A 17,997-nucleotide genomic window follows, 5' to 3' on the forward strand; every position below is an offset into this window, starting at 1 on the left:
GCACTATGCACCTATCACTCTGGGTAACAAAAGAAAAAAGACCTTGACTTTGGGAAAGGTACCTTTAAAACATTTATTTGAAGTAACATGTACTGTAGTTATTTTATGGTAAGTCTGTCAGTGATTATTTAATATATGAGATGTTTTGAACGTGAAATAACACTTTAAAGACAGGAAATAAATCCACCTTTGACCAAAACTGTATAAAAGTGGGGATTCTTATCTTAAAGCTTATCAGTTTTACTTTGTAAACTTTTCTAGTCTGCCTTGTTCACAAATCCATCAGTGCAGCATTCACTGTGTTTATTTTTCAAACAGCCCAGACAGCTCTGTGCTCTGCTGTTTGAACCTTTGCTCCATTAGATGGTGATGCAGATACCGGTGTTTTGAAGGACACAGGAAGCCTTGACTAAGAGTTTTAGTATGCGTCCAATTGGAGCCCGATTTGTCTGCAGTTATTTTGGTTCCTGGCACATACAAATCTTACATTACCAGGGAGCCCTGTTGGTTTTGGCTTTGACTCTGAAAATGAGAGCACGTGTTTTTTCCAAGTGAAGTGGAGTGTCAAGGCCAGACATATAGCATTTAGTGAAAAAGTGAGACATTTTTAGTGATGTAAATGTAGGTGAGAAAACCAAAAGCTCTGTCACAACAGGGAGTCACTTCCCTCTACTGTTGTCAGTCGTAGTGGGAAAAGTGTATGGTGTCTATCAAATTAGCACTGTAGGACATGTTTTGAAAAGTCAGCGTGAGCCGCATAGTTGCATTTTGACATGCGTGAAGCTTGGCCGAAAACGGACAGAAAAGACAAAGGGGAGACAATATCCTGTTCTCAGTGTACCCCATTGTACAAGGAGAAAATTCTTCAATTACCACATATCTTGCCCTTAATTTCTCCTTCCATTCCAGGGGCTAGGCCATTTTCGTTTATAATCTCTATAAAATATTGCTTGCATATTATCTCAAGTTTTTCGCATGATTTAGCCTTTGATTTAGTCTTTGTTGTCAATATACATCTTAAAAGCTCATGAGCCCATCACTTGGACCAAGTCATTTCATGTGCCCTTTTTCTTAGGCCTGTGTTTGTTCATAGAAGACTAGATCAACTCACTGTTTATGAAACAGAAACTCTGTTTATTATGAATCAACGATCCTGTCTCTTGTGACCGATCCTCACAGTGCAGTGAGTCGGACTTTGAGTTTGGTACCGAGTGCCTCCATCTGGTTCTGCGTTACTGCGGTACCAACGCCAAGCTCATCGAAGGCCCGCCAACCCTGTGGAAGGTGAGTCAGCCTGGGACACAGGAACGCACTTTGAGACAGTTTTAGCATTGAGCAATTGTCTTAGCATTAACTGTATGATCAGTATGTTACACAGAGCTACAGACTTGATGCATTGTGTGTTAAATTGAATACTCTTTGAAATCTTCAACATAATAGTGGTGTTTTGTAAAGGTTTTAATAGTGTTGAAAAAGACACTAATGGGGTTAGGCTGGTTATAGTTGAATAGGTCTTCACCCAAAAATCACAGTGCTTTTTAAGATTGGTTTTATTGTAACATGATGTTCAAACTACATTTTCTTTGGTCTTTAGGTGACCTACAAACGAGATTTGGCTGCAGCGGAGTCCATTGTCAAAGGTATGTGACTGTATACCCAAAGAACCTCTGTACAATGCCTAAGAACTTATTATAGTCACCTAATGCAAGTGATCAATGTTTTCTATACAAGACTAGTAAAAGGTTTGAGTGAAACAATTGCAGTTGAGAGTCGGGAATGGCGGGAGGTAGAGGAAAACAAGAACAGGGAGTCTTTTATTACTGAAGGGAGGGTGTTTACAGTGTGTGAGGTGATTTCTACTCATACAAGCCAGGGCAGGGGAAACCCATTTTGCTGTCCACAATCAGAGAAACATACATAAAAACCACACTTCACCTCTCTATGCACCTGAGCCAACAATTACCACCTGGATTAAGACCTAACGTGCAATGTAATTAGAAAGCTTTATGTGTGAATGAATTCTTTGTTTTTGTGTGTTTGGATCATATGCAAGAATACATCTTCACCCGTTTTTTGTGTGTGTGTGTTTATGTGTGCAAGTGTATGCAGTACTGTGCAAAGGTTTTAGGCACCTGAAAGTCAAACTAAAGTCATTTATTTGGATAGTAAGTGTTTATTTGTAATATAACATATAAAACACTTTCAGGTGCCTAAGACTTCTGCACAGGACAATGTGCTTACACCAAACTTGGAAATGTACAAAACTTTCCCTACTGTGATGGATGTAAAATATATTAAGAGAAATAAATTATATGCTAAATGAATTATAATATTAAAAAAACAATTAGTCTCCATTGCTCATGGGCTGAAATCTTCTGAAAGAAATATGCAAAATAATTGAATTACAGATGTGAAAAGACAACTGCACTAACTAATGCAAATATAATAGGGCATTTAGCAAGTACTACACTTAATCAGATGACTGATGACTTGCTTAAAGAAATGGACAATGAGATAATAGTTGTAGATTTACTGCTAGGTTTCAGTGCATCCTTTGATGTTAGTGATCATAAATAGCTATTAGAAAGAAAAAAATCGTAGGGCTTTACATCACCTGCCATTATGTCGTAGGAGAGGTCCTTATCCAATAGAACTAAGAGAATACTCTTCAGTGAAAGCTATTTGAATGTCAGAGGTACACACTACTGAGTAGCTGCCCTGGACTGTTAATTATCTGTGTTTTTACAAACAGTTCAGAAGGATGAGGTGAGTGCTGATGATATGTCAACTCACAATGGTACTGAGCACACTGAGACTTCAAAGAAACAGTCACTATCAGAGTAGGTGATAAACCACAAACGTGTGCTAGATACAGCTAAAACTCTCTGAAATGTAACCTGAACTAGAGTTGTATGACAAGGATGATATGATTGAGCTGGTTGAGGAGGCTAAATTCATAGGACTTACATGGGATGGTCAGGAGTCATAGTCTGGTTATATTGACAGTTTTGTAAAGAAGTACTATTTGAATGTTATAATAGAATGTTCCGGGTTTTTTACCCAAATTAAATGATTCAGACCCCGTTCTTGTGGGAAGTGTGAGGAAAGCTTTGTAGTGCCCTGATTTAGAAGAGGAGAACACAAATCAACATCATTATATCCTATTCTCTGCACTGTTTTTAGGACTATTCTAAATAGAAAAGTATCACTTCCAACAAAGGAGCACATTTACTAGACTACAGTTAGATTAAATCTGAATATCTTGTGTTTGGCATATTCATGAAGTCCATATGATTCAGTGATTTACTAGAAGCAGTTTGGATGTTTAGAAAATAAAACGAGAAGCATTATCCTGTAGTGTTGACATTATTGTTGTCCTGTCTTGGGTTCCTCACTTGATGTTTGAGTGTGTATGGGTGAAGGCAGATGTTGCCAATGACTTGTGTCGGTAATGTCCAAGTAAATAAAATAAAAAATAAATGTATGGAAATTGTAAAGACCTTTTCACCCGTAATCTATTTTTGGCTACGTGTCTGATCCCAGGAAGACTAGCCATTGCCATGGCATCAGCAAATGAGGATCCAAATAAACAACAACAGTAATCTACAACAACAAACCACATCCCCACTACCATAATGCAAAAGCAAGTCTAATGGACCAACTCACAGTGATCGACTGCCAATATGGCCGGCAAAAGCAACGTGGCAAACACAACTAAATCCACCTGAACTAGTGAAATATCACAACTACAATTGTGAAGACAAGGCACTAATTTGACCCAGATGGAGAAAAACTAACATTGAAGAGGGAGCTGAACTGCATGAAGAAGATCTCCACCGTGCTCCAGGGGAGAAGTGTCTGGGTCGGCTCAACAACGGGAACGTCCGACCAGAACCAACACTCACGCCTGGCCACACGGAACCAGAAAGCACCCAAATCAACCTCTACAGCAATCTGAAGACCCTGCACAGAACAATCCCACTGTAGCCATGGATGATTGTGTGTGTGTGTGTGTATTGTGCACATCACCTTCCCATCTGAATCAGGTTTAATCCTGAGAGCTGACGATGTCTTGGAATGCTCACAATGTTTAAAGATGCTTATGTTTGCTAAGTGGGGGAGATTTGCAGCTGAAGTGGCGTCTCTTTCTTTTTCAGGGACTCTATCCGAGTCGGCCTGTGTTGTCGCTGGCGGGTCCAAACGGGCCGCAGAGCTGGCCAGAGTGCTGCAGAAGAGCATGGGCGTCTTGGGCATGGTATGACGGTGTTGTTTGATTACAGTGACGTTGACAATGTTTGTGAGATTCCGTATTGGATTGTTCCACGGATGGCCCCCTGACACCCAACCCCTCTCACCCGGACCCTGCGAGTTCCACTTGGGTGGGCCCTGGTTAAACTTGCCATCTGTGGCCAGACCTCTAATGGATCTTGTCTGAATGCTTCGACACCCTCCTCCCTTCACTCCCCCTCCCCCCGCCCTCGGCCTCCACCTCCCTCAGCCTGAAGGAAAGCAGATGGCAGCATATTGGCCATGCTACAGGAATTGTCTGATTAATTGAGTGTTCAGCGATGTTCAAACCCACCCACCTTCGCCCTTGCGCTGTTGAAGGCTCTCAGTTTCCCCATATTGTCTGAATATGACACAACTCCCATTTATTTGAAGTCGTGGTGAAAGGGTCACAGGTTCCCATACTGTCCCCACAAATCACTTTGCACTTCTCCATTCACTTTCATTCACTTTCTATAGACAGCCCGGCCTCCCACCGCAATGTGGCAATTTGGCCTGTAAGAGGCTCTTGTGTTTATGAAAAGTATATAGCCTAAGTCTGCCCTAGTTGACGACTGAGGGCCGGGAAGTGTAGGACGATTCGCTGTTTAACTGAGAGCATGGACACACCTACAGCTCACCCTCCTGTGAAGCCGCGCCAAGTCCTTCATCAGGCGGTATGTGTCAAACAGGAAGTGGATCTAGCTGTCGTGTTCTAGACAAGATCTGGGGATGTATAGGGTCCTAGGGACCTTAGGATTTGGCCCTGATTGGAACTAACCCAGGGGTTGGTGTGTGTGTGTGTGTGTGTTTGTCAGTCACTGGGACCAGATACATTGTGATACATTCTTACCATGGGCTCGAAGGAGATGAAAGGAGAGAAACAGGAGAATGAATTTGCTCTGTGACTATTGCCACTTGTGAATCTGATACAGAGGATAAGAGAGGTGGGCCTGATCTGGCCTCGGAGGTGGGCACACAGTGTCTGCTCATGGAGGATTTGGCAGTGGGTTTGAGCATGTTATTCTGGGGAGAATTTCATTAGGAGATTCTGAAAGCATGATTACTATGGGTGTGATCCCATAGTGAACGATACAAAGTGTTTGTGTGAACATGACACTTATTATGACACTGTTCTTGTTAGTGCCTTCAGTTCTTGTTCTCCACATGATGATGGTCAAAGAGAACAATTTTTATGTTTATACAAGTAGTAACCTCAAAAAGCCCAGGCCAAGTCATCCTCAAAAACATACATTCCCAGATGTTCAAACAATCAGCTTTATATCTGGGGATGAGTAATAATATATGTATGTGTACTAGGGTTAGATTCATTTCAGCCTTTTGAACCAAATATATTAGAATGCTACTACAAAAAGACATAATTCTACCATTACGTTAGAGCTGTAGGCATCTGCATCTTTTTAAATGTGATCTCTGACAGAATGTTTAGTCCTAGATGAGTCATTAAAGGCATAGCTCTGGATTCTGGCAGAGATTAACTTGACCTGCATTCCTAGAGTGAACTTGTAGATAGCATTTTTATGTATCTGCATTTTAGGTAGACATTTACTTAGAATTCTGCCTACATTTTGTGCCATGCGTGAAGGTCTTTGGGAACATGCTGGTTGTTCCTGTAAACGTTCACTCATTGTTTTGATGCTTTTTACCTTTGTCTCACAAAACCAGCGATTATTCCATTCGAACCGAACAGAGATACATAAAAATGCTTCTGACTCTAGGGAAGTACTGAAGATTCTCATTGCCTTAATCCTGAACTATCCCTTTAATGTGAAACAACAGCAAATTTAGAAAATGTGTCTGGATGTTTAAGCCTCCCTGACTTGGTTTCGGGTCTTAATAAGCAAATCTCTCACCTGCTTGGTAGAACAGCAGCATATAATACGTCTTAATAAGCAAATCTCTCACCTGCGTGGTAGAACAGCAGCATATAATACGTCTTAATAAGCAAATCTCTCACCTGCGTGGTAGAACAGCAGCATATAATACGTCTTAATAAGCAAATCTCTCACCTGCTTGGTAGAACAGCAGCATATAATACGTCTTAATAAGCAAATCTCTCACCTGCTTGGTAGAACAGCAGCATATAATACGTCTTAATAAGCAAATCTCTCACCTGCTTGGTAGAACAGCAGCATATAATACGTCTTAATAAGCAAATCTCTCACCTGCTTGGTAGAACAGCAGCATATAATACGTCTTAATAAGCAAATCTCTCACCTGCGTGGTAGAACAGCAGCATATAATACATCTTAATAAGCAAATCTCTCACCTGCGTGGTAGAACAGCAGCATATAATACGTCTTAATAAGCAAATCTCTCACCTGCGTGGTAGAACAGCAGCATATAATACATCTTAATGAGCAAATCTCTCACCTGCGTGGCAGAGCAACAGTGTATAATACGTCACAAGGATAATTCACCTTCCGCGGTCACTGCAGCGCTCCCTATAACTTGAATACAGCAAATATAAGAAAGTAAATACATGTTTTGTCAATGTGAACATATACAATTTGTGAAGTATATGAGATATGACATTTCATGTGATGCAGTTGGATCGAGTCGTCACCATTGTACCTTTTCATTGTGAGAGGTCTGCATTGGCCTTATTTGGATCTGCTCAGATAAACACACCAGCAGCTTTCCAAATACATCAGACACATTACCCAGAACGACACGTTCTACGGTACGCCACAACCAGGAATCAAACCCCTTGCCGGAATGGCGTGGCTATAACGCCGTCAGTGAATTAGACCGCTGCCCCCCTCTGTCATCCACAGCCACATGTTAAATAAGAGAATATTTGCATACCTTTCTGTCATGTCACTCTCTCTCCTAATGAATAAGTTTCTGGTTTTGTGGTTATAAATATTCAGTGACTGGATCCCCAGGGAGACTGAAGGGAACCCAACATGTGTTCCGTTGGCCCTGGCTTTGACATCAACATCCGCAGACGTTCAGACTGGAACAAATCCGAACCAGTTACAGACACCTACTGTATGTTTAGGTCCGGTGGATGTAGAAGTGAAGGCCAACTATCAACATATTTTCAGTTAGAGGGTTAGGAGAAATAATTAAATGTTTAAGACAAAACATGGAATTACACGATTTGGGTAGATGACTGACTGCTATGCAGATATTATCTGATCCAAAATGAGGGTTTGTTGTTGTTTAGTCATGTATTTATACTATTTTCACAGAGTAGGGAGGGTGTAAACCTTGTGACGTAACATGCTGTTACTCTACCACGCTGTTACCCTGTTACCTTACCAAGCAGTTACCCTATCATGCTGTTACCCTGTTACCTTACCACACTGTTACTTTACTACGCTGTTACCCTGTTACCTTACCACACTGTTACTTTACTACGCTGTTACCCTCACACTCTATTACCTTAACGGGTTGTTACCCAACCACACTGTTAACTTAATGCCATGTAACCCTATCATGCTGTTACCCTGTTACCTTACCACACTGTTAACTTAATGCCATGTAACCCTTTCACGCTGTTACCCTGTTACCTTACCACACTGTTAACTTAACGCCATGTAACCCTATCACGCTGTTACCCTACCGTGCTGTGATGGGCACATTTTGATAGACCGTCCAACTGAGGAATGTTTAGGCACATAGCTGTTCCCCTTTAATGTCATGATAGGAAGGGAGGATTTGATGAAGGGAAGGAACCTCTATCCCGTCGTTATCTAAAACACTTTGGGCTTAATATAAGATAGTATTTTATATTCACTCGAGATAATATCAAATCTTCAAACACGTTAATTTAATCTGTCTTTATTCTGAAAGATTAACCTTGACCTGCAAGACATTCCAGCATGAACACAGTCAGATGAATGAGTAGCTAGGTCTAAGCAGCAACATAACTCAGTGAACAAGCCTTTCAGCTCACTATTGCAATAAGCTCCATCCATTCTCCTTCTCAGAGTTTCTTATAATTTGAAAGAGCAATTTCTAAGTAATGCATAACACAGACGGTTTACAGAGATGGTCAGCATTTCTCTCGCATCGCCTTCAAATCATCTGAAAGTATCTAAAACTGTGGAGCTGTGGAGCTCAACAATGTTGCTTATAGATGATGTTAACATAATGTGTGATTAGTTCTAAAATGGATTGTTGGACCCAGTGGCATCGTTAGGCCTGGGCGTCCGGGGCTATACCCCCAGGTCTTTTATGAATAGCCCTGGATCTCAAATTGACCAAAATAAAATAATAAAAAAAGAGCCACTGATCTATTCATCTATAATTCTGATCATGCATTATGAAAATGTAGATGTGTAGGCTGCTAGCGTGTACATTGACGTGTACATTGACATTTTCCGCATGTACATTCAAAACCCTGTACTTTCTGTCCCGGACAGCGCGGGGGGTGGGCTAAGCCAAAAAAAAAATTGTGATCATTGCGATGCCTCTGGTTGGACCAAACCTCATTCAAGTCATGGTACCAATATTAACAACTTCCTGCATGACATTCAAATCAATTATTACTTTGCTGGTTTTCACACTGAATTTCTGATACTTTCGCATGATTTGGGACAAAAATGCTAATATCAGTACCAGAACTGGTGAGGGATTTATGCTTCAAATATGAAAATGTTTTTATTCGTAAACAGTACCAGGGAAACTAACCCATACATGGATCGGTCCAGCCGTGTCTGTAAACTACAGGGTAAGGAAACCAATATGTAATTTTAAAATCAAGATAGACTGTCCCTTTAAGCTGGGACTTGTTACTTAGTATTTACGTGGTCGAAATTAAGAAACTATATGTGGCAACAAGGGGTACTCCTAACCAATTAGTGTACCCTGAACCATCTGAATTTCAACTCACGGTTCAGGGTCATTTTCTCTGGAAGCATCAGTCTCTGACTGTGTTCTGTATTTGGTCCTTGAGCTCCTGTCTCCCTGGCTCTCCTAGGCGCCCTCCCTGGTCTTGAACAAACATCCCACTCCAGGATTTCATGCGCAACCAACCTGGTTTAGATCATGGCAGGGAATATGTAATCTCACAAATCTTCTGGACCAATTAACCCTCCACACATGTTTCCTGTAACCATTTCAGATTTCTAATTCTCGCTGTTATTCTAAACGGTTAAAGTCCCAGTGAGTGCAAAACACACTGAGTGGATGTTTGTTTCTGTGTTTATTTCCTGTTGTGTGTGAAATGTTTGACAGAACGAAGAAAAAGTTACTGGGAAAACAGAAGAGTCATGAAATGGACACAGAATGTACCCAGGAATGCTCTTGTACAGCTTCAGTCCGTTTGTGTGCAAAGCCTATGTTTGTTTTTAAGATAAGTGCTTAAAATGTGGTTACAAGTACAGTGAACAAAAAAGCTTTTTCCCTTTTGGACTATGCTGAATTTTTATTCAGTTTGGTCTACCTAATTTGAATTTGGCTCATCTACAGTTTTCTCTCTGAGCATATCATTCTGCCTGCTCAAAGAGAGAAAGAAAGCTCAGCATTTGTTCCTTGTCTTTTTCATTCGTTTACATCAGGACTTTTATTCAGCTCTAGTCTTGGAGCAATGCAGTGTACACTTCGCCCACCGTGCCTTCTGATCAGATACTAATATATTCCTGGCCTATGAAGTGTGTGGACTTAGACACTCTGGCGGAGATTCCTAGATGATGGACCAGAGATTCATGAGTCATGCATTAACAACAGTAACGGACATTAAGTGCTCATCAATATTTGGTCTATTACAATGTTTAAGTATTTCTTTTTATTTATTTCTTCAAGGAGGTGGATGTGATCTCAGACTTGATAGGAGACAATGCCAAGTCTCTGTCCAGCAAGTGGAACTTCATTCTCATTTCAGTAAGTCTAGGTTTTTTAGGTTTAGAAAAACACAGAATAGAAAGGAGTTTGTTTTAACATTCTGAATGTTATTTCTCAAATTTTTGAAATATAAAGAAAAGCACATTTTCATTCTTATCTGTAAATATTCACAATATAAAAAAAAATATATACTGTTTGTCACATGCTTCATAAAAACAGGTGTAACATCCTCGAGGTAGTGAGGTTGCAGGACAGCACAGATATGACTTAACCATGGTTCTTTTTTTACAAAGACTTTATACGAACGTCACCTAAAACATAAAACAATGACTGACAAGAAACATTAGGGCAGGTGGAACTTAAATAGGGACATAATGGGGGGTTAAAGAGATACAGGTGAATATCTAAAACTGGACTAGGGTGAGACCAATCAAAGAACATAGAAACAGAACCAAAAGACACTGAACATAGAAATGTAACAATAGACTAACACTCAAACGTGCACTATTTTGTACAATGTAGAATAAAAAAGTAAAATGAAAATGGATAGGAATACATAAATTAATTTAAAAAGTAAAACGAGGTATATGTATACAGTGAGTAACAAATCACAATAACGAATAAAAATAGCTTGGGGTTACTGGAAGTTCTGAGTAGATCTGCCGGGGTACGAGTTAGAGAGGGTTTATGTGCATAATCAGCTGGGGTAAGGTAACTAGGCAACATGATATAACACAATACAAATGTTTGAAGAGACAGCCCAGTGCCTGTTGAGCGTCACACTTGTCATCCACTTTCAAATGTGGAGGGACGTTACGGTGGGTATAAGGAGTTGGAGTCAGGCCCAGGATTGCGATGAACACGACAGATTTATTTCCAATGGAACAGTACACTCGGAAGAGACTGAACTTCTGGTAAAGAAAAGTGCTGCAATAGTACAGCATGAAGAAACAACAGAGGAAATAACGGGCCACTTCCTGTAAACGGAGCTACAGCTATACGGCTGGTCTGAAGTCTTTACGATTGTGCTATCACACACATACCGGGACGTTTGTAAAGCAGCGCAAAGACATAGGGAAACAGAGGAAACATTTCTACACGTATTGATGAGGAAATAGAAACCAGGTTTGAAACGGTGGTCACTAAAAGGCCGGCGACGTTGACCGTTGGAGCTGTGACGGGCCAGGGGAAGGATCAGCCCCAGAAGGAGATGTGACAAGGGAGTGTTCTGTCTCCTCTGACCGTCAGCACCCCTCCTTCTGGCGGTTACCATTCCTGTGTGTTCCCCTTGGGTTGTTCACGGTTATTCCATCGCAGTAGCCAATTGGAGGCAGTCAGCATTGTGAAACAAAAGGATTTGTTTAAAACCTCTTCATTTTATCAGTTTCTTTAATGCATGTCTACCTCATATTAATACAGCGTAGCAAAAATCTGCCAATATAAATAATCAGCATTCAATTCTGTCATGTTCTGTTGTGTTCAAATGTGTTTTGTTCTTCAGCAAACGTAGAATCCTAGTGATATTGGCAAAACATGCTAGTTGGTGCATCTTAAAATCAACCCTGTATGTACTTATAATGTGAAGGAATAATAGTTAATCAACTATTTGAGCTATACTGTGTTGCCTCTGTATAGCGCAGCAGTGAATTCCCTGCCTTGCAATTTGGCTGCGTCATTTCAAGGCTAGGGTCCAAATCCTATTTGCAGATTAGCACAGGGATCCTGTGGAAGGCGGTTCAATCAGCCTGCACAGTCCAGGTTTTAGGGGTTAGTAATTGATTATATGGTTGTCGTCGCAGTTAACGAGCAGTGGGAAAATGGGGAGGAAAATGAGGTGAAAATATAAAGCGATGCAAAGTTTACGAAATTAAATAGAATACCATGTACAAAAACAGCTCCCCAAAGCATCAAGTAAATAAAGTCAAACTGTCCTCCCCCATTTCCTTACAGTAGATTTTGAGGTTTCAAACAAAAGAGCTTACATTCTTCATCGAGACTATGAGCAATATTGAATTATTGACAATGAAAATGGGAATGTTAACCACCTAATTCAATTTGAATCCTGAGGCAAACGGTCCATGACTCTTTTCGGGGTTTTTGTTTCCATAGATGAACATTCACTCCCTGTCTGAAGTTGAAAAAACACTGAGTATGTTGGAGGATGCAGACCGAGCGCTCCTGCATCCAGTCGTCATTATCTGGGTGAGTCAAGTGGTCATTATCTGGTTGAGTCAAGTGGTCATTATCTGGTTGAGTCAAGTGGTCATTATCTGGTTGAGTCAAGTGGTCATTATCTGGTTGAGTCAAGTGGTCATTATCTGGTTGAGTCAAATGGTCATTATCTGGTTGATTTAAATGGTCATTATCTGGGTGAGTCAAGTGTGTGAATAGAGAGTCATGTGAAAGCATAGTACACATTACCTCAGCAACACACTCGTTCTGGTTCTAGAAATTAAGCTATTTTCATCCCTCTGTGCTTTGGGCCTTCACCCCTGAGTTGGCATGTTGCTTTTAGGATGGAACTTTAAGCTAGCAAAGACCATGGAATGCTGTGATGTTAGGGTATCCCAGTGGCAATCACCCACATACAGGTTGACTCTGTATACACTTAATTATCTTGAGAGAACAGTGTGCATGCGTGTTGTGAGTGTTTAGCTGACTTAGCTGCAGTTTAGCATGTATCTGACACTGCGAATGAACTTGCGTGTTTTCTAAAGCACAACTCTGGTCCACGTTGGGTGCAGTTTCCTCTAGGTACATCTACTACACAGCTAGCCAAATATTTTTCTGCTTGTAAAAAGTCAACTTGCTGTCTACCTCTGGTCCCTCTGACAACACGATGATGATGTTTAGAAACACTATACCCTCTGTGAGAGCGCCACACTAGTTCAGTTACTGTTTGGCTCAGTTAAAATGTCAATATCAACCCCAGAGCAACACTGAAATACGAGAGCTTCAGTAAAAGAACCCCCTGAACCCCAAAAGTTGATCGAATTGGAACCAAAAAGAAACATTTATGTTATAAAGGCCCTGTTTACTTTTTGTAATTTTACCTTTTTCTCTGCAGCAGCAATTGTCAAAACAAAGCAGGAGAGAATGGGCTCTGGGAAGTTGCATTGTGATTTGTCTACAAGCAAATCTCACTGTCCTCCAGTCAACTCACTTTTAATCAGTGTAGGTGTAACAGGATATCTCGATTCAACCACCCATCTTGATTTGTGTTGTAAGGCCCTGCTTGGTCTTCAATGAACCTATTTGTGTGTATACATGTACACCACATACACATTTACTTTTGAAAGGGGACACCAAAATTGAACCAGAAATGTGCCTTTTTCAAAATGGCGACAGGAAAAATGGCCCATCAATAAGTTTCTTCTGATTAACCACAACTTGGTTAGATTTTGATCCCAATAATATATAGTTTATTATTATATATAAAGTTTGGAGACACTTAAATGGGTAACTGTGTTGAACCTTTTGACTGGTGCTGTAGTTAGATTAGAAGTGCACACATACAGGAGCAATGCTTCTTCTCTGTGGTGTGGAGCTGGGCTGTAGACCGCATTAGGGTGTTATTCACCAGACTAGAGTGAAAGCATCTGTGTTGGTTTTTTCCCCACAGCGCTTCCTGTGACAAAATATTCATTTTTTCCCCCTCACAGGTAGATAAGTCAAACATCCACAAAACATTATTACAAATATATTTACTCCTGGGCTTAGTTGAACTCATGGCATATTTAGGATGTCTCACATTTAAGACCAACATCACGGGAAGGCTGAATTCCAAAAAGAGCTATCCAGGTGGGTAGGCTGAAATCCAAAATGAGAGTAAACTCAAAAAAACACAAAAAGCGATCTCAGTATTTCATGGTCTTAAGAAAGGATGCTAAAATCAACACCAGCAGATCTCTGGGTGGCATCAGATAGCATGTTGTTAGTTGGTAGCGTTAAACAATGACCTCATAGTAGCAATCAGGGACGAGATCATCGACTTTCATTGAGAGTGAGTGCCAGTCAATAAAATTTGTGACTGCTAATTATGTAGTCTAGACTCAAGCCAACACTCATGTAGGTCTCCCTACCACCTTCTGAAGCAAAATGAGTCAATAACTAATCAATAATGAATCAATGAATACACTGTAAATTTAAACATATGGTGTGTCTGAACCAATTACCTAGTTTCTATGAACAGCCCCATTAAGGGTAGCGTTTAGCAGTGGCAGTGTAAACTTACATTCCTTTGCTCCCCAAGCATAACAACCCATGGGAATTATCAGCTGTAGTTTTTGCTGTCCTGATGTGTGCTCATATATCCAATAGTGTCCTGCAGATTGACACCTGAACCAGACATCTGAGTCTTCCAGAGTCCCATCTGACATGCCCCCCAACGCCACAACACGCTCCTCCCCCCTCCTCCCCAAACAGCTTGCTCCGCCGTAGCACATCTTCCTTACTGGTGTTTCCACAATGGGTTCAATGGGGAAACACTGGTAAGAGGTAAAATTGTCATGTCATTATTGGAAGGAGATGCTTGCCTGACTGGGTTTGGCGGGGCTTGTTTTGATAGGTGCATTTGAAATCATTGGAGGACGACTCATCCGTCAACGAAGAGCGGGCGGCCATGATGGATCTCGCTTCAGGAGCCAAGCTCAGAAATGTTTTAGTGTATGGCATCCAGCTTCATCACTCAAAGGTATACACCTTGTTTTTTTTTATATGCCTGGTCTTACATACGGGTCAGAGCACAGCTGCCACGCCCCTCGTGTCTTTGTACTTCATGATACGTTGTTTTGGAATTTTGTCTCATGCATGTGAATGTGAGGCTCACTGGGTTGTCTTTGTCTTTTTATGTATGTGTGTTTTTTTGTCTGCATACTTATGCTTAAGTCGATGGTCTTATTGGTGGGGGTGGTGGGGGTGCGTGGGGGGGGTGGGAGTGCGTGGGGGTGCGTGGGGAGTAAAACCTTTTAACCTTTCCATCCAGACACAGATGTTTTTTCTTTTTTTTCTTCAAGCAACACAAAGAGCATAAGGATGTCGTCCAAGTGTAAAAAAAGCTGCGTTAGTTTTACACTACCGCCAACCAGGTCTCATGGGGAGGCTCTGCCTGGTGTTTGAGGTTCCCCGTTCGCCTGTCAAAAGTTCACTGGAGTTCTGAGGGTTGATGTGGTTGACCTAAAATATGTCGCTGTCAGCAATTACATGATTGTTCGAATGCGAATGCTGGTGACGCGAGATTAGAGATGGTGGGATGTGTGTTACTGAGGCAGTTAGATTACTGCTGGTCTGGCTTTGTTGCTCCCACCCATAAAATTAGGTCCCAATAACTGGAAACAATATTGGGCCAGATGTGCTCAAAGAACAAAATTCCCAAGGTGGAATTGCATTGGTTGTCATCTTGTTTGTGCAACAACTGATATACAGAGAGCATTGTGTTTGTGATAGAGTGAATTATTTTGAAAATGTTTCAGTTTCCTGGCAGCAACAGCAGTTTGTCATTGTTCAGGGAAGAGAGGTTTGAACTCTTTTTGTTGCCCTCGACAGCAATACCTAGGAGGAATTATACCTGAGTAATGGAGTGAAGATGGATGCCCATTCTTTTGAGTGTCTGTAACATGCCTCTGTCAGTCTTGGACGTGAATGATGCCATCTCAGTGTAAGGCAATGCTTTGTATTTTGTGCGGTTGTGCACCTGGTTCGCATTTGAGGATGATTGTGCTCTCCGATTTTGGGATGCGGACCGCGATTCCCAGCATTCCCAGGGAATGAAGCTGACTATTGCTGAGTGATGATATGAATTAGTCATTCCTGTTATGGTGTTATGAAAGAAGAGAAGGGAGTGGTTGGGGAGAATATATTATCAGGTCATATGTTCAGTATGATCAAATATTAATCCTTATCAGATAGTGGAACAGCCAACTAATGCCTTGAATAAATCACTCTGCTCGGTATCCGGTTATAATGAGGATAATTCTCTACAGATGGGTTTATTCATATTCTTCAAACAGGTTGCCAGTACTCCCTTTGTCAGTCCCCCCAGCCACATGCACAACATATATCTGCGTTAATGCAAATCCACAACTTAACATCCACGCTTCTGTGTTATATCAGGTTAAATTCACCCAAATGGCCGGTCAACATTTGAAGTTCAGTTATGCAGTTAATACGCTGCACATGGAAGCGCAAACATTCATTTTCCATTGTATGAAATAAAAATGACATGTTGCGGCCTATGAATGTTAGCCAAGCACTCACTGACACTCATCCACACCAGTCATAAGGAAAGTCTGTGATTGTTTTGTTGTGTGTATTTTCTCTCCGAAATGTTATACAGCAATCTTGTTTTGTTTTGGCTATGCTAGTATTTCCATGGTATTTAAAGATGGAATTCTTTATCCAGTCATGTACAGGGATAATTGTTGTAAGAACGCTGTCACTGGATAAGGATCAGTAAACCTGCTTTGGTAAATACAATCTCAAATATCATATTGGAAACAGTCCTCCTTATTTTCAACGTTTTGACATCTGTAAGTGTAGCTTTTGTCATGTTTCATTTCCTTTTATTCCAAGACATTTGGGCATTCTCTGGGACTGCTGCAATATTTCCATTTTGGACAGCCATCCTGATGGACATGATACTGTATCCCTTCCTGCTCCTTTCTGATGGGGCCTGTTGGACTGGCCAGGGGGAATAGTAACGACTGAGAAAAGTTGTTATTTTAGGGAATATTCACTGACTGGAAAGGATCCTTATCATACTCATGATGTAGAGCCCGTATTGCAGTAAGAGGAAGTTGGAAATACAATTACCTGATGGTTGCTAGTGATACCGGAGGACATTTTCAATATTACACCATTTAGTGTTGGTCAATTTAGCGGGACATTGCTGTTGTACATTTTGACTGAAATGTGCGCTCCTGTTCCTCTTACAGAATAATAATTTAGCAGTATTGTGGATCTCATCCTCATATAGAACGAACATATGTCAAATTTAAGCGCTGGGTTTAACTGATATTTTGCTGGGAGATCATGTTTTAAAACCATGCTCCGTTAGAAGGGCACTCTGTCTTTGATATTAAATACAGAGACCTTCAGGCGTTTATCCTCGCCCCCTTTACTGCTTCTATATATCTTCTCTGGGTCGTGGCATTAGAAAACCTAATCATATAAAACTGAATGTTCCTATTTGTTTTACAGGATAGGGTAACGTCGGGTAAGATACCCATTATAGTAAGATACCCCCTATAGTAAGACCCCCCCTGCCCAATTCTTTCCCCCAAAAATTCAGAAACTATAATTATTTGTATGTTTTCATCAACGTATTTTAAGTAATTCTATCAAAATTATTTTGATGTAAGTTGATATAATCACCATCTTGCCCACTTCTCCCCAAAATAAACCTAAGTATACTTAAATTGAATGTGTCTAAACATTCTTAAAATGTAAAATCCTGACTTATTGAAATAATGGGTTTTGTTTAACTATACATAATGACGTCTAAGTAAAATGTACAAGAAAAATATTGAATTAATGTGCAGATGAAGCAAACAAAAAAAAGAGGAACACTGGTGAAACCCTATAATTTTCCTCTGGGAAGAGCCAGTGGGCAACTTACCACAGAGGATATTTTCCCTAAAACACATTTCATTAGATAACAAAAACATCTGTCAACTCTGGGCATTTATTGTTTTTATAGTTTGTTACTCCCTGAGCATGGCCATATACACCCCCCTCTCAAACTACTGGGGGGCATATTCCCCCATGTTACCCTATTTTCAGGGTTTGTATTCTCTGATTAAACTCAAGATTAAGGACAAATATCATACATTCGTACGCATAAGATGTTGTGACCCCAATGTAACTTAAGCAATTTCTCCTCCCTAAACAATTTCTCTTTTGGTGTTACATGAATGGTTG

The 17,997-nt window shown here is 40.7% G+C and overlaps 1 protein-coding gene across 4 annotated transcripts in view; it reads left to right on the forward strand.

Annotated features, from left to right (window-relative positions):
* The window catches only part of crppa (CDP-L-ribitol pyrophosphorylase A), a 39,728-nt gene that overhangs the window by 4,812 nt on the left and 16,919 nt on the right, over positions 1-17,997 (forward strand). The window contains exons 4-9 of one of the 4 annotated variants that reach the window (XM_010889908.5): positions 1,180-1,284; positions 1,595-1,640; positions 4,158-4,255; positions 10,042-10,119; positions 12,190-12,282; positions 14,648-14,773. In XM_010889908.5, coding sequence (XP_010888210.2) covers positions 1,180-1,284; positions 1,595-1,640; positions 4,158-4,255; positions 10,042-10,119; positions 12,190-12,282; positions 14,648-14,773 — 546 coding nt within the window. The other 3 variants (XM_010889909.3, XM_020040673.3, XM_020040672.3) reach the window with 3 other exon arrangements.

Source organism: Esox lucius, chromosome 20, assembly GCF_011004845.1.
Source record: "Esox lucius isolate fEsoLuc1 chromosome 20, fEsoLuc1.pri, whole genome shotgun sequence".
NCBI lineage: Eukaryota > Metazoa > Chordata > Actinopteri > Esociformes > Esocidae > Esox > Esox lucius.